The 26,871-nt window shown below is 41.7% G+C and overlaps 1 protein-coding gene, 13 non-coding genes and 3 pseudogenes across 18 annotated transcripts; 16 read left to right on the top strand and 1 right to left on the bottom strand.

The window, feature by feature from the left end:
* Window positions 1-2,653: 2,653 nt before the first annotated feature.
* LOC114770422 (symplekin-like) lies at window positions 2,654-7,858 on the bottom strand. 5 transcript variants are annotated; one of them, XM_028964349.1, is made up of 11 exons: window positions 7,565-7,858; window positions 7,156-7,486; window positions 6,738-6,910; window positions 6,003-6,058; window positions 5,747-5,802; window positions 4,642-4,807; window positions 4,076-4,158; window positions 3,261-3,362; window positions 3,081-3,181; window positions 2,917-3,007; window positions 2,654-2,841 (listed from the first exon to the last, which is right to left on the bottom strand). In XM_028964349.1, exons 8-11 carry the CDS (start codon window positions 3,358-3,360, stop codon window positions 2,741-2,743), a joined length of 393 nt encoding a protein of 130 aa, XP_028820182.1. In that variant the 5' UTR covers window positions 3,361-3,362; window positions 4,076-4,158; window positions 4,642-4,807; window positions 5,747-5,802; window positions 6,003-6,058; window positions 6,738-6,910; window positions 7,156-7,486; window positions 7,565-7,858; the 3' UTR covers window positions 2,654-2,740. The 5 variants fall into 5 exon arrangements, with proteins under 5 accessions (XP_028820182.1, XP_028820185.1, XP_028820183.1 ...); XM_028964352.1 differs by lacking the exon at window positions 6,003-6,058; XM_028964350.1 differs by lacking the exon at window positions 5,747-5,802.
* A 14,359-nt stretch (window positions 7,859-22,217) lies between these two features.
* On the top strand, window positions 22,218-22,326 carry LOC114770860 (uncharacterized; annotated as a pseudogene).
* A 144-nt stretch (window positions 22,327-22,470) lies between these two features.
* Window positions 22,471-22,589, top strand: LOC114770847 (uncharacterized; annotated as a pseudogene).
* Window positions 22,590-22,726: 137 nt separating this feature from the next.
* On the top strand, window positions 22,727-22,845 carry LOC114770822 (5S ribosomal RNA). The gene has a single exon (XR_003743471.1). It is a non-coding gene; the product is annotated as a 5S ribosomal RNA (ribosomal RNA).
* Window positions 22,846-22,989: 144 nt separating this feature from the next.
* LOC114770852 (uncharacterized) lies at window positions 22,990-23,109 on the top strand (annotated as a pseudogene).
* A 137-nt stretch (window positions 23,110-23,246) lies between these two features.
* On the top strand, window positions 23,247-23,365 carry LOC114770766 (5S ribosomal RNA). The gene has a single exon (XR_003743416.1). It is a non-coding gene; the product is annotated as a 5S ribosomal RNA (ribosomal RNA).
* Window positions 23,366-23,509: 144 nt separating this feature from the next.
* On the top strand, window positions 23,510-23,628 carry LOC114770843 (5S ribosomal RNA). The gene has a single exon (XR_003743481.1). It is a non-coding gene; the product is annotated as a 5S ribosomal RNA (ribosomal RNA).
* Window positions 23,629-23,772: 144 nt separating this feature from the next.
* Window positions 23,773-23,891, top strand: LOC114770913 (5S ribosomal RNA). The gene has a single exon (XR_003743500.1). It is a non-coding gene; the product is annotated as a 5S ribosomal RNA (ribosomal RNA).
* Window positions 23,892-24,035: 144 nt separating this feature from the next.
* On the top strand, window positions 24,036-24,154 carry LOC114770767 (5S ribosomal RNA). Its single transcript, XR_003743417.1, has one exon. It is a non-coding gene; the product is annotated as a 5S ribosomal RNA (ribosomal RNA).
* Window positions 24,155-24,298: 144 nt separating this feature from the next.
* Window positions 24,299-24,417, top strand: LOC114770786 (5S ribosomal RNA). The gene has a single exon (XR_003743436.1). It is a non-coding gene; the product is annotated as a 5S ribosomal RNA (ribosomal RNA).
* A 144-nt stretch (window positions 24,418-24,561) lies between these two features.
* On the top strand, window positions 24,562-24,680 carry LOC114770794 (5S ribosomal RNA). Its single transcript, XR_003743444.1, has one exon. It is a non-coding gene; the product is annotated as a 5S ribosomal RNA (ribosomal RNA).
* A 702-nt stretch (window positions 24,681-25,382) lies between these two features.
* On the top strand, window positions 25,383-25,501 carry LOC114770945 (5S ribosomal RNA). The gene has a single exon (XR_003743528.1). It is a non-coding gene; the product is annotated as a 5S ribosomal RNA (ribosomal RNA).
* A 143-nt stretch (window positions 25,502-25,644) lies between these two features.
* LOC114770768 (5S ribosomal RNA) lies at window positions 25,645-25,763 on the top strand. Its single transcript, XR_003743418.1, has one exon. It is a non-coding gene; the product is annotated as a 5S ribosomal RNA (ribosomal RNA).
* Window positions 25,764-25,907: 144 nt separating this feature from the next.
* Window positions 25,908-26,026, top strand: LOC114770956 (5S ribosomal RNA). The gene has a single exon (XR_003743539.1). It is a non-coding gene; the product is annotated as a 5S ribosomal RNA (ribosomal RNA).
* Window positions 26,027-26,170: 144 nt separating this feature from the next.
* LOC114770735 (5S ribosomal RNA) lies at window positions 26,171-26,289 on the top strand. The gene has a single exon (XR_003743386.1). It is a non-coding gene; the product is annotated as a 5S ribosomal RNA (ribosomal RNA).
* A 144-nt stretch (window positions 26,290-26,433) lies between these two features.
* Window positions 26,434-26,552, top strand: LOC114770746 (5S ribosomal RNA). Its single transcript, XR_003743397.1, has one exon. It is a non-coding gene; the product is annotated as a 5S ribosomal RNA (ribosomal RNA).
* A 144-nt stretch (window positions 26,553-26,696) lies between these two features.
* Window positions 26,697-26,815, top strand: LOC114770758 (5S ribosomal RNA). The gene has a single exon (XR_003743408.1). It is a non-coding gene; the product is annotated as a 5S ribosomal RNA (ribosomal RNA).
* The last annotated feature ends 56 nt before the right edge of the window (window positions 26,816-26,871 follow it).

Consider the following 26,871-nt stretch of genomic DNA (forward strand, 5'->3'; position numbering starts at 1 on the left):
CCAGGGTCTGCGTATAACCCCACTTATATTGATGCCATCGGGGTTCCAAGGGGTGTGCCTAACGAGTATAAGTTGGTTAACCAGGTAGCCACCGGGTTCGAAAACATCCCACTTATTTCAGCATTTTTTCCAATTACTCCCAATAAAAACGTGGACCGCATAAACTATATCCATTTCAATGTACAACTCCTCGCCAATTTCACCAGAGACGGCCTCGCCGCAGTGCACGAACAACTCTCCGCTACTTCCTTAATGGCATTCCAAAATAGAATCGCGGTCGACTTACTTTTGGCCGAAAAAGGGGGTGTCTGTAGTATATTTGGCAAGGACTGTTGTACTTTCATCCCCAACAATACCTCTCCGGATGGTTCTCTTACCAAAGCAATTACTGGCCTAACCGCTCTTACCACCAAGATGAAGGAACATTCTGGTGTGAACACAGAAATGTGGGATGCTTGGCTTGATATGTTCGGTACATACAAAACTCTCGTTGTCTCTGTTCTCATCTCTATCGCTGTGTTCACGGCCATTTTAGTCACTTGTGGTTGTTGTTGTATTCCCTGTATTCGTGCACTATTAACTAGACTTATTGTCACTGCTCTTACTCCGGAGGGTAAGGACCCCTCTCTCCAGCTGCCTTTGCTTACCTGTCCTTCCGCCCCACCGCCGGATGCCAGTGATGACGAAGAAGGTGTCCTGTGGTCTCATGTCTAAATACTCTTTTGATTGTCTCTTCCTTCTTTTTGTATCATTACGGTCATTTTTTATCATGTATTCCTGTTAGGTTACGGACGATTCAGGCCGACCCAGGGCAGGGTGGCTGTCATGTCTGTTTACTCCTCACTATAACCTTAAAAGACCCAGAGGAGATGTTCCAGCTTGACTATATGTCCGTTCTGTTTTTATTGAACTATTAAATATAGTTCAAAAGGGGGAATTGTAGAAATATACTGCTTTGACATATGTTACTTTGCTAAAGACTGGTAAAACATCTGTTATCAGATGGCGTGCAAACATAAAGGAAGTGGAACATATCACTCTTAGAGGAAGTGAGACATAACACCTGCACCCGACCGTGTTAAAACTGTCAACTATGCACCTTGTGGTTTCACCCTGCTGAAGAGGTTATCTGCCCCTGCAGAAGACAGCACGAACGAGCAGAAGACTCCACCTCAAAAAAGACTATGTTTGTCACTACCTATAAAAGAGCTGAGCACGCACTGAAACATCGGAATCGGAATCTGTACACAGAGTGCTGGTGCATGTTTTCTGTGAACATTAAAGATTCCCCCTTCTGCGCAGACTGAGTCTTGAGTCTTCATTCTTTCTCAGCCTTGAGCAATGCATCCTCCAACAAAGAACCTGGGTTGAAGGACCCGCGGAGAAGACCAATAGTCTCACAAATTTATTCCTTCACTGCCTATATTTATATTCTAGGTAAAATGTTCTAGTGCTGGTTAGCTGCTTATGTAGGATTGTATTGTCTGTTTCATGTTAGATTACTGTAAGCAGTGTTATTAATCAGTGTTGTGTATCATATCATGTTCTGTGGAGTGTTTGCTTATGTATGCTTTCTCTGTTTCTTGTAGACCACACACACACACACACACACACACACACACATACTTCGTTAATAAATAAGATAATTGATAAGCTGGCCTCCAGGCTCCTGATTCTCTGACCGGAATCAGATCCTACTGTCGCTTCACCAGTGTAACACGTCGTGGGAGTGGTAGAATCTACACTACAAGACGTGTGAAACTCAAGAAAGGCAAAGGAGATTTCATTCATTTTTTCTTTATAGATTCTTTATTTACCGAAATATCCTACTGTGTCTTTCTTTTTACCTTCAGAGATGGAGGGACCAGGCGAGCAGTACTGGAGGCTCGGAGTATACCAGGTGCAGTGTGAGGTGTAATAAGGGCTGTGAGGTAGGATGGTGCTACTCCATGTTTGGCTTTGTAGGCCAGCATCAGTATTTAGAACCTGATGCGTGCAGCTACTGGGAGCCGGTGGAGGGAACGTAGCAGAGGGGCAGTGTGGAGAACTTGGGAAGGTTGAAGATCAGTCGTGCTGCTTCGTCCTGTATGAGTTGTAGAGGTCGGATGGTACATAGAGGTAGATTCTTGTTTACTGCCACTTTCACTTTTTAATCATTATTATTGGTGTGTTTTACACTTGGCCAACACACTCGCGTCTGAACCAGAAGAGCACCAAGTTCCAGGTTCAAACCCCACTTACTACCATCGTGTCCCTCTGTCCCCAGGGGGACTGTCCCCGTCACTACTGAATGTAAATGTGTTGTTACGTAACACGTAAAATAATATAGTTGTATATAATCCAAGTGAAATATAGTACATGGTGAACTATACAACATGGTTTTTAATGTTTGTCTTGTGTTTTGGACGTGTGAAGCTCAAGAAAGTCAAAGGAGATTTCATTCATCTTTTCTATATAGATTCTTTATTTGGCGTATTTGCATTTTGTAATAACGCTCATGTTACGTTCGCCTTTGCGATGTCCGCATAGCTGCGTCCTGTTCACCAGCCTCCCAGATCAACCTGGACAGCCTGGTTCTTGTACTGTTTTCTTTTCTCCACGTCTCCTTGTGAAGCTTCTCGAAGATGCTCCAGTGCTGCTCTCATGTACGCGGTCTGCACGAGTTGCCCACACAGTTCCTTCTCCCTTCTGAGGAGGACCTTCAGGGTTTCCTCAATCTCCTGCCTCTTGCTTGTACTGTTTAAGTCCTGGAAACGTTGTCGCACTTGGTGGAGTCGATGTTGTGGAGGGCGATGAGCAGCTCGCCGGGGGTCAGCGGAGACATGGAGGAGCTGCCTTCACCTGCAGGAACACACACATCTCAGCGCCGAGCTGCACAGAAGATGCTGGGGACAGCAGGACGAAACGCCAGCTTACTGTGCTGGGTGCCGAGGAGCCGGTTGAAGACCTCCTTCACCACGATGGGGTTCAGCTTGATGAGCTTGGGTAGAGCCTGAATCACCTCTTTCTGAGGAGAACAGGACAAGATCATGACTTGGTATCACACACACTCACACACTGACTGCATCAACGCAACCCACCTTCTCCAGGCCGTTGATGACGGGAATGAGGAAGCGGACATCAGGAACCCGCTTGTGATAGAGATCCCGGACCCTCTCCACCAGCTCTGGAGAGGGGGACACTGAGGAGGAACACACACGTTCGGACTCTCGTCTTGATGGTAACACTCGTTACGAACGGCGGGCACCAGCAGAACGGACCTTTATCGGTGAGGATGTGCAGGCAGCGGGTGAGCAGCGTCTCGGCTCCTTTAGGACAGTTCTCCACCAGCAGCAGCAGGTCGGGGGAGTTCATGCCCATTACTGTAAATTGAATCACAGTACCTTCAAAATACTGTAATTGTTATTACAGCAATAATCTGAATACTGTAATCATTGTTACAGTAGTAAGCACAGACTGTATTTGCAATCACAGTAATAAAGTGCTATACATTTCATTACAGCACATATTAGGCTACTGCAATGTGCATGACTGCATTATTTGTTATAATAAGTAATTTATAAAATATTGTTATAAAATAAAAATTATAGCATACAATACAATGAAGATGCGTTTTTTGTCGCAAAACATTTCATTTATTTTTTTAAAGCAGTTTACAAAAAGTTTTACTTTGTAAAAAACACTATTTTCCCAAACAACCCTTTCTCTTCAGGTAAACCAATTTAAACACCAAGGCCAAGAATTATTTTGTAACACTTCAATGCTTATACAGATAATTAAAAAAAAATACTTTTTTGTACTTTTTACATTTCCCTTTTCAGACATTGGTTTGTATGTGCAGTCACTGTATCCTGTAAAGTTAATTGATAATATAATAAAATTAACAATAAAACACACAAAAGCATCACCATATAGACAACTATCACATATTTCAGGTTTTGTTTTTTGTTTGTTTGTTTTTTACAAATACAAAAATTCCAAGTAAGTAAAATGTTCAGTTAAAAGAAGAATTGTAGAAAAATGCATTTGTACGAAAACATTTCAATATTCAACCAATAAACTGTTCAAGACTGACTTTACTGGTCCCAATGACATATATGATTCCGGCGCCATTTCTTCCTATACTGAATATGTCTTATAGGGCTGGAATCTTCTTCCCTGAAGTTGAAGGACAAAGAGGCATAAGTTACTAATGTAGAGTAGAAATGCAAAGGCAGCATTAATCCACACTATTGGCTCTATGACAATTTTTTGAGACTCCCTACTTCCCATTGGAAACGTTTGGAAATGTTTCTATTACTACATGAAGGTGCAGTAGCCTAGTAAAATACACTACACACACATGCACAGTTTTACATATAGAAACACACAAACAAGAGGGCATCTGTAAGACACTGCCCTGTACAGTGAATAAGTGTAGCCAACCCTGGTCCTTGAGGGCCACTGTCCTCCTGCTCATTTTCCAACCATCACTGCACTTACAGCTTCTGAATGCCTGGATCAGGTGTGTTCAGTCAATCAGTGGGTAGAATAGTTGTAAAACTAGCAGGATAGCGGCCCTGGAGGATCAAGGTTGTCTATCCCTGCTGTAGAGTATTTTATTTCTGCAAAGTTTAAATAAATATAAATTAACAGTCTCACCTGATATCAGTTGTTCTGCCAGTCATACTCGATAAAGCCTCTGATAAACGATGCCACGTGTGGATTGAGGGATTAATTTTTTCGTTGCACCATCCTGCCAGTCCTTCTGCTCAGCTGGACCTTGGAAGAACACTTGCTTTGCTCAGGATTTATCCTGACAATAAATCTGTAAATTCATAAGATGCCATATATTACCCCAGGAGAAAAAACTTACAAAGATTTGGTCCAATATAGTGATATTTGCTGATCCATGTGAGGGTAATAAATTATTGAAGTTTGGTACATTAACCTCTCACACTTGAATTTTGTGAATACTTTGTGCTACTTCCGATTCTCTAATATACCATAGAATGCAGAACTATTTTCTACTTTGTTTCACTACTCAGCAGCTGTCCGGACCCATATTCAACATATAGGGGAAATATATTGGCAGTGCTAAAGCAGAAAATTGTTCCACCAGAGTGTTGAGGACAAATGTTGGTTTCAGATATCCTTCACAGCAAATTTGTAGCTTTGTAGTGCATCTCAAAATGTATCTGTATTTATCCATACATTTTCCAGTGTCAATTTAAACATCACAGAAGAGCTGGAGCCATTTCTAGCTGTCATTGGGAAAGAGGCAGGGTACACCCTGGACAAGTTGGCGATTACAAAGATGACATACAGATGCATACAAACATTCACGCTCACACCTATGGGCAATTTAATTTCAAGAATGTTAGAGCAATACACTCCAGTAAAGCTCTTGTTCTCACAACAGGAAAGGAACAGATCTGTTGATGTATTACACTAATGGATCAGCAAGTACCAATATATGGGTAAAAATATAAAAATAACAAATTGGTTATTTATAATATAACTGAGGATTGTCCCTGCAAAGAAATATCATTCTTTGCATTTGAAAGACATACTGATTACAGTATGTAGTTGAACTGACTGTTTGGCTGGTGTTTGCTACAGATTCATATCCTGAAAAAAAAGTATGTGACAGACTTAAACATGTAAAGCCAAAATCAATAATGTGTCAAAATGTATTCACTAGTTGGAAATGACACTCCTGTGTCCTCAGGTTAGATGATCGAAGTCCAAAAATGCAGCGTCTTACCTGTTGCAGTGTCCTGTGTCGCCTAGGTCGGTTTCCGTTGACAATACCAACGGTTGCTAGCGAAGAAGAAAACAATTGTCAAGCTAATTAGCTGTAGCTAGCTAACAGACCAAGAAGCAACACTACAGGCATAAGTGCACACAATTGCAAGTAAACATCTATCATGTGATGCTTCCCCTGAACCAGACTTACGAGACCAGATAGCACATAATAATGTATAATTATTTTGGAGCTCAGAAGATATGCGGCGTCTTACCTGTTGCAGTGTCCTGTGTCGCCTAGGTCGGTTACCGTTGACAATACCAACGGTCGCTAGCAAAGGAGAAGACGAATGTCAAGCTAATTAGCTGTAGCTAGCTAAAAGACCGACAAGCAATACTTGAAAAAATTAACATTTAGCTAAATTAGTGCTAGTGTGCCGGAGTTAAATGGTTACACTAGATTTATAAATGTATTTCTTCTTTTTTTGTGTATTTTATTTTCTTATTTTCTAAAGACTTTTATTTTGTTTACCTGTATTCTGATGTGGGTAAGGGAATTATAATGATAATCCGGGTGTTTGTTCAATTGTAAAATGTTAAAATGTGTTAATGTTTCTGGTTATGTCAAATATGTTTCTGTATTTTTGTTTGTTCAATTTATGATTATTATAAAAAGTTATGTGGGTTCTAAAACTTTGATCACCCCCGAAAAGTGGTTGGATGCGGCCGTGCCCGTGGGTTAGTGGGTTGGAGACCCGGTTTAGTCCTCTTAGACACATGGCATGAGCTGTGAGAGAGAGAGGTGCAGAGAGACGCGAGTTGTGACGTGATGTTCTGGCGTGACCTTGCTTTCATACAGAATACACTTTGCACAGAAAATTTCTTGGGTGTCAGCTCGTCAATTACGGTTCAAGAAAAGAAATAAAAAAATTACACAACGCGGAAGAAGGACCGCTACACTAGGTTAAGCTAATACACGTACTGTTGCAAAAAACAATGAGTTGATTTACCTTTCTGAAGTCAAAGGACAAGGAAAGCGTTGAATCTTCTTTCATGAAAATAATGCGAAGCTGGCCATCAGTACTTCATTTCTTAATATTGAGGATGTAAAATTAAAAACGCTGGGTCGTCCTCTGGCTTCATGAAATATATCCTAGAAATATGATTTCTGTGTTCCGAATAACTGAAAGGTGAGAAATATGAAAATTCCCGCTCAAAATTATTGTATTATGATATACAGCAATATGGTTTTACTGTAAAACAACAGCCGCCCAGGAATTTAAACCATGATGCTTTGCAAATCTACAGCAACATGCTGTATACAGGTTCTACAGTACGGATTTGTTCATTATACAGTAATAATGCTGTGAAAACTACAGAAATGTGTTACGGTGTCATGTGTCTCGTGTGTCTTCACCGTTTATTTACCGTGCGTTAACTAAACTTCGGCATGAACGTCAATCTTGTGTTTCGGTCGCTAGTAAAAGTTTTCATGTGAACGTCAGTCTTCGTCCTCGTCCTCCTGCGGCGTGGGGTCCGCCTCCTCGGTCACCTCCGGCCCGCCGGGGAAGTCGCGCTGGGGGTCGGGGGGCAGCGCCGGCGAGAAGGCCGCGTCGCTCTTCACGCCCCAGCCGATGTAAACGTTCTCGAACTTCCTGCGGGGAGACCGGGACGCGGTGATGACGGGCGACGCCCCCGGCGAAGCGGGGGACGAGGGCGGAGGACAGCCGGGAGCTCCACGGTGGCAGCCGGTCGATTTCTACACCAAACGCAGAAACGTGGCGCGTTACCGTGGTTACGGAGGAGGAGGCGGACCGGCGGCATCTCGCACGCTCACCTGCGTCTTCAGACAGCGGGGTGAAGAGGGCGGGTCCTTCCTCCCGTTCCGGCTCGTCCTCCTCCTCTTCATCTTCATCAGGTTCCACCGCCGGGTTCACCCACACGCAGCGGCCCTGGACGAACCGCAGTATCAGCGGCGGGTTCTAGAAGGTCCGAGGTGACGGTTAAATACGAAGGACGGACCTGAGTCAGGATGTGCGGGACGTGGTGCACCCAGGAGCGCCTTCCTTCTCTGTCCTGGCGTCCATCATCTGTCTGTTTCTTCTTCTTTTTTCCCGCGTCGTCACTCATCATCTCGTCATCTGACCTCAGGCGCTAATCTCGCGAGAACTGCCACCTTCAGTACCTGTAGTAGCTACTGCAGGCGGCACTTATCGCGAGATTAGCGACACAACTCAGATTTTTTTTTTTTTAATAACGCAGATTAAAATACGGGAGATTTACGGGAAAATACTAATACGGGAGGACGGCGGGAATGAACGGGCCAAAACGGGATACTTGACAGGTATGCCCTGGGGACACAGTCAGGGTTAAGCGTCCCGCTCAGGGACACGATGGTAGTAAGTGGGGTTTGAACCTGGAACTTTGTGCTCTTCCGGTTCAGACGCGAGCGTGTTAGCCAAGTGTAAAACACACCAATAATAATGATTAAAAAGTGAAAGTGGCAGTAATTTGATTTGGGACAAATAGCGTTGACAGCACCTTGTGTGTGTGGAGTTTACATGTTCTTCTGTCTCGGTGTGGGTTTCCTCCTGATTCACTGTCCAGAGAGGCACTTTTTATTCAGCAAGAACAAGAGCCCAGAATTAATGTGAATGGCTGATATCATTTTTTTCAGCCAATCACAATGTTTCTGAGCTCTTGTTCTGTAGCGTAATCAGCTGAGTGAAACCAGCCAATCACAATGTTCTTAAGATCTTGTTCCTCCATCTGATTGGCTGAAAAAAAGTGACATCATCAGCTTCGCTCTATTTAAGAGGTGAGCCGTGAAGAACTTAATCATTTCAGATTTACGAGAGTTCAGTATAGTGGTAGAGAAATGAAGGCGTGGAAGAAGTTTGTTAGGTGGACCAAGCGTCGCTTCTTCAAGAAGGACGTTTCCGTTGAGCCCAAAATGACCGATCTGAAATCAGCTCAGATGGGTCAGGTTGAGGTGTTCGGGGAACAGCTCGGCACACTCGAGGCGGTGACGGAGACATTCCTGGAAAGGGATCCCGGTCATCGTAAAGAAGTGGAGGAGATGTTCATGGCCTCTAATAATAATCTGGAGATGGCTATTCGTGACACGACACAGAACAGCCTGGCTTGGCGTGAAGAGCTGAGGCAAATTGCCATCCAGGAGGCTGAGAATGAAGTAAAAGAAAGACTGAGAGAAGAACTAGATCTGGAACGGCTGCAATGTGAGGAGCTTGAAGCACAGCTGAACGTGGAGAGACACAACAGAGAAGAAGCAGAAAGGCGTTTCTGTAACGTGAGAGAAACTGGAAAGCAGATGGAGATGGAGACACAGCTCCATACGCAGCTGGGGAGCATGCAGGCTCTTTATGAAGAGACGCTGCAGAACGAGAAGAAGGAGCAGGAAACGCTGAGAAGTCAAATGACAGATGAGCAGAGCAGGAGAGAGAAAGCTGAAAAAGAGCTTGAAGCAAAAAGAGAAAGCAGGAAAGAGGCAGAGAGGCTTCTCCTGGAGACAGAGACAAAGTTCCGTCATCAGCTGGAGAGCAAAGACAGTCTCCACGAGGAGACGCTCCAGCAAATGAAAAAGGAACTCGAGATGATGACAGCCGAACGTGACCATGAGCACAGAGCACGAGAAGAACTTGAAAAAGTGCTCCTTGAAGAAACATCTACCAGGAACGAACTGGAAAAACGTTTCCAGGACTTAAACAATACAAGCAAGAGGCAGGAGATTGAGGAAACCCTGAAGGTCCTCCTCAGAAGGGAGAACGAACTGTGTGGGCAACTCGTGCAGACCGCGTACATGAGAGCAGCACTGCAGCATCTTCGAGAAGCTTCACAAGGAGACGTGGAGAAAAGAAAACAGTACAAGAACCAGGCTGTCCAGGTTGATCTGGGAGGCTGGTGAACAGGACGCAGCTATGCGGACATCGCAAAGGCGAGCGTAACATGAGCGTTGTTACAAAATGCAAATACGCCAAATAAAGAATCTATATAGAAAAGATGAATGAAATCTCCTTTGACTTTCTTGAGCTTCACACGTCCAAAACACAAGACAAACATTAAAAACCATGTTGTATAGTTCACCATGTACTATATTTCACTTGGATTATATACAACTATATTATTTTACGTGTTCCGTAACAACACATTTACATTCAGTAGTGACGGGGACAGTCCCCCTGGGGACAGAGGGACACGATGGTAGTAAGTGGGGTTTGAACCTGGAACTTGGTGCTCTTCTGGTTCAGACGCGAGTGTGTTGGCCAAGTGTAAAACACACCAATAATAATGATTAAAAACTGAAAGTGACAGTAAACAAGAATCTACCTCTATGTACCATCCGACCTCTACAACTCATACAGGACGCAGCAGCACGACTGATGTTCAACCTTCCCAAGTTCTCCACACCGCCCCTCTGCTACGTTCCCTCCACCGTCTCCCAGTAGCTGCACGCATCAGGTTCTAAATACTGATGCTGGCCTACAAAGCCAAACATGGAGTAGCACCATCCTACCTCACAGCCCTTATTACACCTCGCACTGCACCTGGTATACTCCGAGCCTCCAGTACTGCTCGCCTGGTCCCTCCATCTCTGAAGGTAAAAGGAAGACGCTCATCTAGACTCTTCTCCGTCTTGGCCCCTCGGTGGTGGAATGAACTTCCAGCTCAGTCACTGAGCACCTTCACATGGCAGCTCAAGACCTTCCTCTTTAGAGAAGATTTAGATGAACTTGTAACCGTCTTCTCGTCTGACTTCTGTATAGAAACTAGAACAGAGTGAATAAAATAGTTCATAGTTGGGGGTCCTAGTGAACCGGAATTGATCTCTTCATCCATGGTGACATGGAAGCACGTTGTAAGTGGCTCTGGATACGGCCGTCTGCCAAATGCCTTAAATGTAAATAATGAATAAGTTCGGCTTTATAAAAAAAGGAGGCCGCTTACATTTACATTTAAGGCGTTTGCCAGACGTCCTTAACCAGAGCGACTTACAACTTGCTTCCATGTTACCATGGATGAAGTGGTCAGTTCTGGTTCACTAGGACCCCCAACTATGAAGAGTCTAGATGAGTGGAAAGCTGACCTGATTGTGTTGAAGATGAGGGTCATCATCTCCTTGCTGTTCCTGCTGTTCTCCACATTTAGAGCTCTTTCTCTGAACAAGCAGAGCAACCCTCTAAATACAAAAAAAGAAATTCCTGTGCAGGACATCAACGCTGAGCTGCAGTACCTGAGGAACATGGTCCGCTACCTGCGGGACACGATGCTGGCTCAGGAAGTCCAGTTGGAGAACGTGAAGACCAACCTAAAGGACCCTGAAGACATGGTGCTGGATCTGAGGCTGGATTTCAAAGTTCTGGAGAGAGAAAACGCTGGTAATCACATCTTCTAAATGTGCAATATTAATTCAACAACACTGAGACCAGTATGAACATCATTCACAGACTTTAATGTTGGTATTTAGCTCATTTACATTTACATTATTACATTATTTAGCTCAAGATGTGGAGATAAAGACCATGAAGGATGAAGTGGAGAACATGAAGGAGAATGCAGGTGCATAAATGACATTTGACAAATATTATAGTGTAAAATATACTATACAAATAGTATTATTTAATCACACATAGTATTAATTCCATGTAATTACTGTAAAAATAACATAAACATTGAATTATTATTCATTGGTTATGATTAGTTTAGGTTAGAATAACAGTACATTAATTCAATTCTCTACATGTAATAGAGTGCATGAGTAGATATAATTTAGAATAACAGACATCTGTATTATTTTGTATATAAGTGCAAGATGCTGTCCTGTCAGACGTACAGAAAGACCTGGAGAATCTGAAGATGGAAAATGCAGGTAATGCAGAACAGACAGTCCAACGTTCACATCCAAGCTGCTTACAAGAGTGACCATTGAATTTTTTACAGTAATTCTGAGCATGGGAACAATCAGTGACATCTCATCAATATACATTGTTATACATCCATACATACAGTCATGTACATTCATATACCGCCATAAACTATTATATACAGCCATATAAATTAACTGTTATATGCAACCATATTCATCCATAAATTATTATATACTGCCATAAACTGCCATATACAGCCATATAAATTAACTTATATGCGACCATCCTGTCATAAAAACTCTTTAATCTCCTATAGAAATAAGCCATACCATAATCTACCATAAAGTACTGAATTATTCCTTCATTATTGCAGCACTTGTGGCAGAGCTGACGGCTCTAAAGATCCAAATGGATGACAATGAGCAGAACGTGGAGAACCTGACTCATCAGAATGCAGGTGCTGGATTGAAATGATCTCTAATCATATTTTCTTGGTGAAGATTTGTCTCATTTTTTGTGTTCCACCTACATCAGAACAAGCAGCAGAGCTGAAAGCTGTCAAGAACCAAGTAGAAGATCTGCAGCAGAAGAACTCAGGTATCATGTGATGAACTCATTAACCAAGTTTACGTACCAGCGTAGTGGGGGTCTTCATTCTGTTCAGATATTTATGAATTTGTGTTGTAGAATAAGCAGAAATTCAAAAAGAAGACGGAGAAGTCCACTAATTCTAGTAAAGCTCACATAGGAACTGACTGTGGTTTTAATATTTTCTGCTCTGAATGCAGAGATTGGAGGACTGAAGACCAGACTAACATTAGTGGAGACAAAAGTGGAGAAACTGAACATGAATGCAGGTAAATGACATTATTATTGCTATATACTGAATACATATTGTAATCGTGATGAAAGATCGGTTTATTTGTACATGATGAGTATTGGGTCATATCCTTAAATATGATGTGCCTTTTATTTGGGATATAAGATATAAGTATGTACAAACAGGACCTTCCGAACTGAACTTGGTCTTCAGGAACATCATCACCAATGTTGGAAACGCCTACAGCAGTAATACAGGTGCTCAGCATCTTCTCATAGTCATGGTGTCAGTGGGAGTCACATTCTTTAAACACCTCAGTGCCAGCCTCTTAACGCACTTTGTGAAAGTGAAGTGACTGTCCTTGTGAAACACCACACACGGTGTGGCTCAGGTTTAAAGGCTTAAACCATCACCGTTGGTGAGGAGCGGGCAGCCATGTTCATCTTCTCTGCATCAGCTCGTTTTGCTCCTTACTGGCCCGTGACTGGTTGGCTTGGCCTGTAGAATTGAGCCTCTTTGTCTTTGGACTGGAAGGCGGAGTCCCTGGTGTCCACCAGGGTTTGTGGTTCAGTCTGGTGATGAACAGGGACTGATAGTCTCCTGTTTAACCTGACAGGTGCATCATGGTAGTAGATCTGACTGTAGTGAATTTTTCTGTATGGTTCTGCAGGGTTCTTCACCGCTCCAGTGAAGGGCGTTTACTTCTTCAGGTTCACCGTGGCGGACATCCTCTCATCGCGCACCATGTACACAGCGCTGTACAGGAACCAGCAGAGGATCATGTTGCTGGGGGAGTACGACATGGACCACCACGTCTCCTACCTGGTCGGCGGCGTGACTCTGCAGCTGGAGGCGGGAGACTGGAAACCAGCGACTTTACAACGATGAGAGTAATCACTGCATCTTCAGCGGATTCCTGCTCTTCACCCTGTGAAATGGTGATAATCATCACTTGGTCTGATGCCTAATAAAGTCCTGGCTTACATCATACGCCATTTGGCTTTGAAACAAATAAATCTGGTGAAATATCTAATAAAGCAAATACTTGTTTTACAGCACAGTTAGTCTTAATGTTCGATGTATCTTCCGATAATAAAGAAGCATGGCTGCTACTAACAATCATTTTAATAATCAATTAATCTGTCGATTATTTTTTATAAATTATGAATAAATAAAAGCACTCATTTCCAACCCTTTATTCAAAAACAGAATCTTTAGAAAATGCACGAATATAATGATAATTAAACACCAAAACATAACACCAAAAACATGCACATGTATGCTTTACTTGATCTGGCAAATATAGACTTTTTAAAATAAAGTGCCACCTGAGCTGCCGGAACAACAAATAATTTATGAAAAGAAATACAATACATATCAGAAAATTGAACAGGATTTGTTTGAATGTCAGAACTTGTCTCATTGTACATTTTACCTCTGTTTGTCACAACCACGGGCTGACGGGGGAAGGAAGCACAGAGACGGGACATCTGGGCAAATGGGATTTATTAATACGCACAAAAGAAAAAGGCACGAGGGACAAAACAAAGGAAGCCAAGAAAAACAAACCAACAGGCGTGTGGCGGTTGCCAGGAACTGAAATCAAAGTTCAGGATCCACATCGATGCATCAGTGTCGGTTCCTTCTAACAGGGCTCCAAACACGGATGCCTACCCAGCAGCACCTGTCCATGTGCTGACTGTCTGGTTCCAGTTCTGGATTTTACATGGTAAACACAAGTTGGAGAGTAACGGTGCCACGTCTGGGTGCAGCAGGAGCCCCAGCTGGCAGCACTCAGCCTGACGGCTGGGGCTCCTGCTGCACCCAGACGTGGCACCGTTACTCTCCAACTTGTGTTGGAGCACTCTGTCAATCTTATGCTTCACAAGTTATTTGTGTGCATCTGGACTTTCTTTCTCTCACGTCTCAACATTACCTTGAGCTGATTAAATACAGAGATTCTGGGATTCTGCTGCCAAGCAGATTTATAATGATTTATAATACCCTTATTACACCTCACACTGCACCTGGTATACTCCGAGCCTCCAGTACTGCTCGCCTGGTCCCTCCATCTCTGAAGGTAAAAGGAAGACACAGTAGGATATTTCAGTAAATAAAGAATCTATAAAGAAAAAATGAATGAAATCTCCTTTGCCTTTCTTGAGTTTCACACGTCTTGTCGTGTAGATTCTACCACTCCCACGACGTGTTACACTGGTGAAGCGACAGTAGGATCTGATTCCGGTCAGAGAATCAGGAGCCTGGAGGCCAGCTTATCAATTATCTTATTTATTAACGAAGTATGTGTGTGTCTGTGTGTGTGTGTGTGTGTGTGTGTGGTCTACAAGAAACAGAGAAAGCATACATAAGCAAACACTCCACAGAACATGATATGATACACAACACTGATTAATAACACTGCTTACAGTAATCTAACATGAAACAGACAATACAATCCTACATAAGCAGCTAACCAGCACTAGAACATTTTACCTAGAATATAAATATAGCAGCTAAAACACAGGAAAATTATTGAACCCCGTTAGCTTAGCGCTAATAGCAGGCGGAAATTAGCATAATAATTAAATAATTGCCAAACTCTCTCTCTCTGCATATAAAACAGTATGAAAGGATAAACGAATCGAACACACGAGTGTGAACAACACTCCTCAGCACTTACTTTCCGTCATGAACGCACACATTTACATGTGAAAAATACGCGTGGCTAATTAGGTGTCACACTCTAACCGGACCAGATAGAAACAACTAAACAAATCTGGTTCCGCCCAAAGTCTTTCTGACACGTCTAAAACACAAGACAAACATTAAAAATAATTTTATATCACGGTACAAATGATCTAATAATAAAATGTAGAATCAAAGGTGTACTGGTATCCGATTGGCCCATTTGTGTAGGGGGCGTGTCCATGTTCACACTAATGACGTGCAAAACAAATGTTTTTACTGACTGTGTACTATATTTCACTTGGAATATATACAACTATATTATTTTACGTGTTCCGTAACAACACATTTACATTCAGTAGTGACGGGGACAGTCCCCCTGGGGACAGAGGGACACGATGGTAGTAAGTGGGGTTTGAACCTGGAACTTTGTGCTCTTCCGGTTCAGACGTGAGCGTGTTAGCCAAGTGTAAAACACACCAATAATAATGATTAAAAAGTGAAAGTGGCAGTAATTTGATTTGGGACAAATAGCGTTGACAGCACCTTGTGTGTGTGGAGTTTACATGTTCTTCTGTCTCGGTGTGGGTTTCCTCCTGATTCACTGTCCAGAGAGGCACTTTTTTTTCAGCAAGAACAAGAGCCCAGAATTAATGTGATTGGCTGATATCATTTTTTTCAGCCAATCACAATGTTTCTGAGCTCTTGTTCTGTAGCGTAATCAGCTGAGTGAAACCAGCCAATCACAATGTTCTTAAGATCTTGTTCCTCCATCTGATTGGCTGAAAAAAAAGTGACATCATCAGCTTCGCTCTATTTAAGAGGTGAGCCGTGAAGAGCTTAATCATTTCAGATTTACGAGAGTTCAGTATAGAGGTAGAGAAATGAAGGCGTGGAAGGCGTGGAAGAAGTTTGTTAGGTGGACCAAGCGTCGCTTCTTCAAGAAGGACGTTTCCGTTGAGCCCAAAATGACCGATCTGAAATCAGCTCAGATGGGTCAGGTTGAGGTGTTCGGGGAACAGCTCGGCACACTCGAGGCGGTGACGGAGACATTCCTGGAAAGGGATCCCGGTCATCGTAAAGAAGTGGAGGAGATGTTCATGGCCTCTAATAATAATCTGGAGATGGCTATTCGTGACACGACACAGAACAGCCTGGCTTGGCGTGAAGAGCTGAGGCAAATTGCCATCCAGGAGGCTGAGAATGAAGTAAAAGAAAGACTGAGAGAAGAACAAGATCTGGAATGGCTGCAATGTGAGGAGCTTGAAGCACAGCTGAACGTGGAGAGACACAACAGAGAAGAAGCAGAAAGGCGTTTCTGTAACGTGAGAGAAACTGGAAAGCAGATGGAGATGGAGACACAGCTCCATACGCAGCTGGGGAGCATGCAGGCTCTTTATGAAGAGACGCTGCAGAACGAGAAGAAGGAGCAGGAAACGCTGAGAAGTCAAATGACAGATGAGCAGAGCAGGAGAGAGAAAGCTGAAAAAGAGCTTGAAGCAAAAAGAGAAAGCAGGAAAGAGGCAGAGAGGCTTCTCCTGGAGACAGAGACAAAGTTCCGTCATCAGCTGGAGAGCAAAGACAGTCTCCACGAGGAGACGCTCCAGCAAATGAAAAAGGAACTCGAGATGATGACAGCCGAACGTGACCATGAGCACAGAGCACGAGAAGAACTTGAAAAAGTGCTCCTTGAAGAAACATCTACCAGGAACGAGCTGGAAAAACGTTTCCAGGACTTAAACAATACAAGCAAGAGGCAGGAGATTGAGGAAACCCTGAAGGTCCTCCTCACAAGGGAGAAGGAACTGTGTGGGCAACTCGTGCAGACCGCGTACATGAGAGCAGCACTGGAGCATCTTCGAGAAGCTTCACAAGGAGACGTGGAGAAAAGAAAACAGTACAAGAACCAGGCTGTCCAGGTTGATCTGGGAGGCTGGTGAACAGGACGCAGCTATGCGGACATCGCAAAGGCGAGCGTAACATGAGCGTTATTACAAAATGCAAATAAAGAATCTATATAGAAAAGATGAATGAAATCTCCTTTGACTTTCTTGAGCTTCACGCGTCCAAAACACAAGACAAACATTAAAAACCATGTTGTATAGTTCACCATGTACTATATTTCACTTGGATTATATACAACTATATTATTTTACGTGTTCCGTAACAACACATTTACATTCAGTAGTGACGGGGACAGTCCCCCTGGGGACAGAGGGACACGATGGGGTTTGAACCTGGAACTTGGTGCTCTTCTGGTTCAGACGCGAGTGTGTTGGCCAAGTGTAAAACACACCAATAATAATGATTAAAAAGTGAAAGTGGCAGTAAACAAGAATCTACCTCTATGTACCATCCGACCTCTACAACTCATACAGGACGAAGCAGCACGACTGATGTTCAACCTTCCCAAGTTCTCCACACCGCCCCTCTGCTACGTTCCCTCCACCGGCTCTAAATACTGATGCTGGCCTACAAAGCCAAACATGGAGTAGCACCATCCTACCTCACAGCCCTTATTACACCTCGCACTGCACCTCGTATACTCCGAGCCTCCAGTACTTCTTTAGAGAATATTTAGATGAACTTGTAACCTTCTTCTTGTCAAACTTGTGTACAGAATCTACAACAGAATGAATAAAAAGATTGTATTCATAGTTGGGGTCCTAGTGAACCGGAATTGATCTCTTCATCAATGGTAACTTGAAAGCACGTTGTAAGTCGCTCTGCCAAATGCCGTAATTGTAAATATGACACGGTGTAATAAAGTGCTCATCATCATTTCTAACTGTGTCTTGTATGAAATATCTATTTAGGGCAGCTAGACATGATTCTTCTCATGTCCTGATTGGTCTGTTTAAGTTCTCACCTGCAACATTGAGTTTTTTAGCTGTATTACGATATGGCGACACGGTCCAAGTGTGGCCCTGTAATCGGAAGGTTGCAGGTGTGGATGCCAAACCACCAAGGTCCCCTGGTTCAAAGCACGGTCCCCACAAGCTGCTCCCCGGGCGCCTGTCATGGTGCCCACTGCTCACCAAGGGTGACGGTTAAATACAGAGGACACGTTTCACCGTGTCACCGTGTGCTGTGCTGCGGTGTTTCACAATGACAATCACTTCACTTTCACTTGTAGAACCTGACAGAGTTCTAACCGTGAAGCTGTGTGCCATCACTAAGAGCTGAGTACGTTCCAGAGACAGTTCCAGAACAAATCACAGTCTGCTTTACCTCAACGTCTGGGAGGATCTGCAGACCCGCTCGCAGTCTCGCTTTGTTGGCGCAGGTAAACCGCTTCGGGTCGACCAGAGTTGTGGAAGTGGAGCACGTTGATTAATCGGACTGACCGTTACTGACCTGTTGCCATGGAGACCATTGGTCGAAAAATTTGCATCCACTCATTGGATTCATTATCCAATTTATTCCCTTTAACTTGCATGATATTACACCATTCGACGTGGACGGGAAAAGTCTCTGTATTTTAAATAGCTTTTAAAAGTAACAAATTGAAAATAGTTTTAAGTATGCATCATGGCAAGCCCTATTAGTGACTAATCACTTTTAATCGATTGAGTCAGAACAAAAACATTTATTGACATGTGCAAATTGACGTTTCTGAGACTTTCATTGTTTCATTGGCCAGAGAAAATTTAAGTTTAAAGACGTTATTGTCATTGCACAATCATACTTAGTACTACAGCACGACGAAATTGAGGTCCTGTACAGCAGTCCCAGTGCAAGATAAGATAAGATAAACCTTTATTAGTCCCACAAGTGGGAAATTGCACTTGTCACGGCAGAAAGTGACAGAAGCAGAAGGTAATAGCATCACAAAAAAATAACATAAATATGTATCTGTATAAGTAGTGATTAAAATATACTTTATGTCAAAAATGATTGATGACATATCAGCATAAGGAAAAAGCGCATGATTTATGACCACCTACCCTTCTACCTTCTCCCCTTCTCCACCGGACACCCAGCGCGTAATTTATGACCTCCTTCCCTCTCCCCTCTCTCACCCTTGGACACCCAGCGCATCCTCTCACAGTCTTAGATGTCATATAATCACTTAGACAAGCTTTTAAAAAAACAGATGTCATATCACTAGTTTACAAACTATGGCTGTTGTGGGAGAGGTCGTAAACCGGTATACCTCTACTTTTAAAACAGAAACCTTATTTTTAAGTGTATGGTTTTACTCAACCTACTGTTTCAGTGTTTAACACGTTTAAACACAATACTTACACAAACTTATTTTAAAAATACAAACGCATACGCTATTCATATACTGACTGAATATGGTAGAATCCCATTTTGTATGTAGGAAGCATCACAGCACCTTCTCGCCCCAGTCTATCGCTCTCTCCCTTGTGTCACATTACAGATGTCATATACACTTAGACTAACTTTTAAAACAGATTTCTTATCACTTGTTTACAACTATGGCCATTGCTGATGGCTTATGACCCCATTTCTCCCAAAGCCATCCCTTTCCCCACCGCACTTCCCTTCCCGGTTTCATCTCACATTCTTCCCCGACACCTTGCAGAGTCTCATATTGACACACACACACACACACACACACACACACACACACACACACACACACACACTTAGACTATTTTTAAAACCATATTTTAATGATATATGGTTTAAAAGGATTTCTAGTTAAAGAAAAACAAGTTTAAACACAATACTTATTTTAAATATACAACACATTCAGTCGTTTTTCCAAAAGATACATCACACAATGGTATGTAGGAGGCATCACATCACTGGCACGCACACACACACACACACACACACACAGACTTTTTCTTTTTCTTGCTAAAATAAAACTAATCATAACACTGTTTTATGAACAAACCTTTCTCACAGAAACGTTAACAAACTATAATTTCTATTTAATTGAACCACACACAGACTTCTGTTTATCAAACTGATATATTTATGAACATGAAAAAAAAACTCTCAAATCCTACTTTAAAACGATAAAAACCACAATTCTTTTTAATCATGTTTTTTTTTTCCACTTTGGATTATGTAATGATAATTGTTGGAAAAATGTATATATGTTATCATGTAATTACTACTTTTATTCATATCCTTTAAGCACGAATATGTATTAATCCTTGGAATATTACTGACAACTCTTAATCATTACAAATCTCAGATCAAAGGTTTTAAGATTGCAGGACAGCATGACCGCGACCTGAGGACCAACAACAAGCAGACTATGATGAACCAGAGTCCAATCACCTGAAGAATCTACAGACGAAGATGAACATGTCACCATGACTCGACCAAAGATCAATTCATAAGACTACGTGTAATACACAATTATTAACTAATATGGTGTGGTTTTATGTGAACCCTAATGAACCTACCAAATAAAAGAAGGAGATGCGATGAAGGACGCCTGAGCTTTTGGAGGCCTGTTGTAAGGCGTGACTTCCATTCGCTCTCCTTGCAAGTAAAATGGACTCAAATGCTTTGTGTCTTTCTTCTCTTTGTTTAGTAAATGTTAGACTGACATATAAACCTAACATTTAATATTGAAAAATATACCTACACACTTCTAACCACTTTTTGTAGTTGTTGTAGTTCACATCAGACATATATATATTTTAGACATGATTTTTTATTATTATTATCAAGTAACTTCAAATAAATTTCTCATGTTAACAATTTCATATTTTCTAAAAAATATTTTTAGAGAGGGGGGTTGTGACTTTTAGGGCTATAATATCAAGAATTTAAAGTTTCAGTTATTTTTTTCTACAGTATATTTTTTAACCTTCTTATGCTGAAGGGCTTCACTGTTCGTATATTTACTATTTGTATGATTGACACACACACACACACACACACACACACACACCCACACAACATACTTTTTCTTTTCCTTGCTAAAATAAAACTAATCGTCACGCTGTTTTATGAACAAGCCAGAGGTATTTCATTTATGGTTTTCAGATGATATGACACACAAAACGTTAATAAACTCTCATTTTTATTTAGTTGAACCATACACAGACTTTTGTTTATCAAACTGATATATTTATGAACATGAAATATTTTTTTCAAGATTCTTTTCAGAAAAAATAAAATCCTACATTTATTAACAATGTTAATTTCTTCTGAAACCATCCCAGCTTGTGACCGCTCCTCATTGGCAGTAACAAGATCTTCACCACCCAGCAGATAACCAACTACTATTTAGTGCTCGCTTGAAACTGATGTTTCCAAAAATGACCATTGTTGGTGGTTTACGAACCCCTCATATCAATGACACAGACCCACAGTTCACACACCCTTAGACTATCTTTTAAAACAGAAACCTTGTTTTTCACTCAAGGATTTACTCAACCTATTGTTTCAGTGTTAAACACATACTAAACACAATACTAATTTTAATACAATGCAAACACTGTTAATATACTTAGTGAATATGGTATCCCATCAGTCATTTTCCAAAAGATACATCACATAATGGTATGTAGGAAGCATCACACCATTGACACAGGACATAACCTGTTCGCACACACACACACACAAACAGACTTTTCCATGCCAAAATAAAACTAATCATAATGCTGATTTATGAACAAACCTTTCTCCAAAGGTGTCTCATCTATGGTTTTCAGATGATATGCCACACAAAAACTAATCGTAACAATGTTTTATGAACGAACCGTTCTCAAAAGGTGTCTCATCTTTGGTTTTCAGAAGATATGCCGCATAAAAACGTTTACAAACTATAATTTCTATTTAATGAACCTCACACAGACTTCTGTTTATCAAACTGATATATTTATGAACATTGAAAAAACTTTTCAACATTCTTTTTAATCATGTTTTTCCACTATGGATTATGTAATGATAATATTGATAATATATACCTACACACTTTCTAACCACTTTTTAATATAGTTCACATCAGACATATATATATTTTAGACATGGTTTTTAATATTATTATCAAGTAACTTCAAATAAATTTCTCATGTTAACAAAGTAAGTTAAGAGGTATTTTCACTCTGTGATATGTTTTCAAGCCTAGGTTGTTTAAAGTCCAAGATTTTCAAGCAGAGATTGCTTACGGCCATACCAGCCCAAGAACGTCTGATCTCGGAAGCTAAGAAGGCTTGGGCCTGGTTAGTACTTGGATGGGAGACCTCCTGGGAATGCCAGGTGCTGTAAACTTTAACTGTTGAAAAACTTTTTAAAATGAAGTTTTTTTGCATCGCTTTGTTAGTTTTTTTCTAATGTAAGTTAAGAGGTATTTTCACTCTGTGATATCTTCTCAAGCCTAGGTTGTTTAAAGTCCAAGATTTTCAAGCAGAGATTGCTTACGGCCATACCAGCCCAAGAACGCCCGGTCTCGTCTGATCTCGGAAGCTAAGAAGGCTTGGGCCTGGTTAGTACTTGGATGGGAGACCTACTGGGAATGCCAGGTGCTTTAACTGTTGAAAAACTTTTTAAAATGAAGTTTTTTTGCATCGCTTTGTTAGTTTTTGTCTAAAGTAGGTTAAGAGGTATTTTCACTCTGTGATATGTTTTCAAGCCTAGGTTGTTTAAAGTCCAAGATTTTTAAGCAGAGATTGCTTACGGCCATATCAGCCCAAGAACGCCCGGTCTCGTCTGATCTCGGAAGCTAAGAAGGCTTGGGCCTGGTTAGTACCTGGATGGGAGACCTCCTGGGAATGCCAGGTGCGGTAAGCTTTAACTGTTGAAAAACTTTTTAAAATGAAGTTTTTTTGCATCGCTTTGTTAGTTTATTTCTAAAGTAAGTTAGGAGGTATTTTCACTCTGTGATATGTTTTCAAGCCTAGGTTGTTTAAAGTCCAAGATTTTCAAGCAGAGATTGCTTACGGCCATACCAGCCCAAGAACGCCCGGTCTCAGTCTGATCTCGGAAGCTAAGAAGGCTTGGGCCTGGTTAGTACTTGGATGGGAGACCTCCTGGGAATGCCAGGTGCTTTAACTGTTGAAAAACTTTTTAAAATGAAGTTTTTTTGCATCGCTTTGTTAGTTTTTTTCTAAAGTAAGTTAAGAGGTATTTTCACTCTGTGATATGTTTTCAAGCCTAGGTTGTTTAAAGTCCAAGATTTTCAAGCAGAGATTGCTTACGGCCATACCAGCCCAAGAACGCCCGGTCTCGTCTGATCTCGGAAGCTAAGAAGGCTTGGGCCTGGTTAGTACTTGGATGGGAGACCTCCTGGGAATGCCAGGTGCTGTAAGCTTTAACTGTTGAAAAACTTTTTAAAATGAAGTTTTTTTGCATCGCTTTGTTAGTTTTTTTCTAAAGTAAGTTAAGAGGTATTTTCACTCTGTGATATGTTTTCAAGCCTAGGTTGTTTAAAGTCCAAGATTTTCAAGCAGAGATTGCTTACGGCCATACCAGCCCAAGAACGCCCGGTCTCGTCTGATCTCGGAAGCTAAGAAGGCTTGGGCCTGGTTAGTACTTGGATGGGAGACCTCCTGGGAATACCAGGTGCTGTAAGCTTTAACTGTTGAAAAACTTTTTAAAATGAAGTTTTTTTGCATCGCTTTGTTAGTTTTTTTCTAAAGTAAGTTAAGAGGTATTTTCACTCTGTGATATGTTTTCAAGCCTAGGTTGTTTAAAGTCCAAGATTTTCAAGCAGAGATTGCTTACGGCCATACCAGCCCAAGAACGCCCGGTCTCGTCTGATCTCGGAAGCTAAGAAGGCTTGGGCCTGGTTAGTACTTGGATGGGAGACCTCCTGGGAATACCAGGTGCTGTAAGCTTTAACTGTTGAAAAACTTTTTAAAATGAAGTTTTTTTGCATCGCTTTGTTAGTTTTTTTCTAAAGTAAGTTAAGAGGTATTTTCACTCTGTGATATGTTTTCAAGCCTAGGTTGTTTAAAGTCCAAGATTTTCAAGCAGAGATTGCTTACGGCCATACCAGCCCAAGAACGCCCGGTCTCGTCTGATCTCGGAAGCTAAGAAGGCTTGGGCCTGGTTAGTACTTGGATGGGAGACCTCCTGGGAATGCCAGGTGCTGTAAGCTTTAACTGTTGAAAAACTTTTTAAAATGAAGTTTTTTTGCATCGCTTTGTTAGTTTTTTTCTAAAGTAAGTTAAGAGGTATTTTCACTCTGTGATATGTTTTCAAGCCTAGGTTGTTTAAAGTCCAAGATTTTCAAGCAGAGATTGCTTACGGCCATACCAGCCCAAGAACGCCTGGTCTCGTCTGATCTCGGAAGCTAAGAAGGCTTGGGCCTGGTTAGTACTTGGATGGGAGACCTCCTGGGAATGCCAGGTGCTGTAAGCTTTAACTGTTGAAAAACTTTTTAAAATGAAGTTTTTTTGCATCGCTTTGTTAGTTTTTTTCTAAAGTAAGTTAAGAGGTATTTTCACTCTGTGATATGTTTTCAAGCCTAGGTTGTTTAAAGTCCAAGATTTTCAAGCAGAGATTGCTTACGGCCATACCAGCCCAAGAACGCCCGGTCTCGTCTGATCTCGGAAGCTAAGAAGGCTTGGGCCTGGTTAGTACTTGGATGGGAGACTTCCTGGGAATGCCAGGTGCTGTAAGCTTTAACTGTTGAAAATTTTTTTAAAATGAAGTTTTTTTGCATCGCTTTGTTAGTTTTTTTCTAAAGTAAGTTAAGAGGTATTTTCACTCTGTGATATGTTTTCAAGCCTAGGTTGTTTAAAGTCCAAGATTTTCAAGCAGAGATTGCTTACGGCCATACCAGCTTAAGAACGCCAGTTTTTGTCTGATCTCGGAAGCTAAGAAGGCTTGGGCCTGGTTAGTACTTGGATGGGAGACCTCCTGGGAATGCCAAATGCTTTAACTGTTGAAAAACTTTTTAAAATAAAGTTTTTTTGCATCGCTTTGTTAGTTTTTTTCTAAAGTAAGTTAAGACGTATTTTCACTCTGTGATATGTTTTCAAGCCTAGGTTTGTGGTGGAAATTCTGCCGTCCGGGCAGCTGCAATAAAGGAAGTCAACTGAATTGATTATCCAAGTTTATTTTACCGCGCGCAAGGGGACTCACAAGAGCCGGTCTCGTCTGATCTCGGAAGCTAAGAAGGCTTGGGCCTGGTTAGTACTTGGATGGGAGACCTCCTGGGAATACCAGGTGCTGTAAGCTTTAACTGTTGAAAAACTTTTTAAAATGAAGTTTTTTTGCATCGCTTTGTTAGTTTTTTCTAAAGTAAGTTAAGAGGTATTTTCACTCTGTGATATGTTTTCAAGCCTAGGTTGTTTAAAGTCCAAGATTTTCAAGCAGAGATTGCTTACGGCCATACCAGCCCAAGAACGCCCGGTCTCGTCTGATCTCGGAAGCTAAGAAGGCTTGGGCCTGGTTAGTACTTGGATGGGAGACCTCCTGGGAATACCAGGTGCTGTAAGCTTTAACTGTTGAAAAACTTTTTAAAATGAAGTTTTTTTGCATCGCTTTGTTAGTTTTTTCTAAAGTAAGTTAAGAGGTATTTTCACTCTGTGATATGTTTTCAAGCCTAGGTTGTTTAAAGTCCAAGATTTTCAAGCAGAGATTGCTTACGGCCATACCAGCCCAAGAACGCCCGGTCTCGTCTGATCTCGGAAGCTAAGAAGGCTTGGGCCTGGTTAGTACTTGGATGGGAGACCTCCTGGGAATGCCAGGTGCTGTAAGCTTTAACTGTTGAAAAACTTTTTAAAATGAAGTTTTTTTGCATCGCTTTGTTAGTTTTTTTCTAAAGTAAGTTAAGAGGTATTTTCACTCTGTGATATGTTTTCAAGCCTAGGTTGTTTAAAGTCCAAGATTTTCAAGCAGAGATTGCTTACGGCCATACCAGCCCAAGAACGCCCGGTCTCGTCTGATCTCGGAAGCTAAGAAGGCTTGGGCCTGGTTAGTACTTGGATGGGAGACCTCCTGGGAATACCAGGTGCTGTAAGCTTTAACTGTTGAAAAACTTTTTAAAATGAAGTTTTTTTGCATCGCTTTGTTAGTTTTTTTCTAAAGTAAGTTAAGAGGTATTTTCACTCTGTGATATGTTTTCAAGCCTAGGTTGTTTAAAGTCCAAGATTTTCAAGCAGAGATTGCTTACGGCCATACCAGCCCAAGAACGCCCGGTCTCGTCTGATCTCGGAAGCTAAGAAGGCTTGGGCCTGGTTAGTACTTGGATGGGAGACCTCCTGGGAATACCAGGTGCTGTAAGCTTTAACTGTTGAAAAACTTTTTAAAATGAAGTTTTTTTGCATCGCTTTGTTAGTTTTTTTCTAAAGTAAGTTAAGAGGTATTTTCACTCTGTGATATGTTTTCAAGCCTAGGTTGTTTAAAGTCCAAGATTTTCAAGCAGAGATTGCTTACGGCCATACCAGCCCAAGAACGCCCGGTCTCGTCTGATCTCGGAAGCTAAGAAGGCTTGGGCCTGGTTAGTACTTGGATGGGAGACCTCCTGGGAATACCAGGTGCTGTAAGCTTTAACTGTTGAAAAACTTTTTAAAATGAAGTTTTTTTGCATCGCTTTGTTAGTTTTTTTCTAAAGTAAGTTAAGAGGTATTTTCACTCTGTGATATGTTTTCAAGCCTACGTTGTTTAAAGTCCAAGATTTTCAAGCAGAGATTGCTTACGGCCATACCAGCCCAAGAACGCCCGGTCTCGTCTGATCTCGGAAGCTAAGAAGGCTTGGGCCTGGTTAGTACTTGGATGGGAGACCTCCTGGGAATACCAGGTGCTGTAAGCTTTAACTGTTGAAAAACTTTTTAAAATGAAGTTTTTTTGCATCGCTTTGTTAGTTTT

This window comes from Denticeps clupeoides, chromosome 20, assembly GCF_900700375.1.
Source record: "Denticeps clupeoides chromosome 20, fDenClu1.1, whole genome shotgun sequence".
In the NCBI taxonomy this organism is placed as follows: Eukaryota; Metazoa; Chordata; class Actinopteri; order Clupeiformes; family Denticipitidae; genus Denticeps; species Denticeps clupeoides.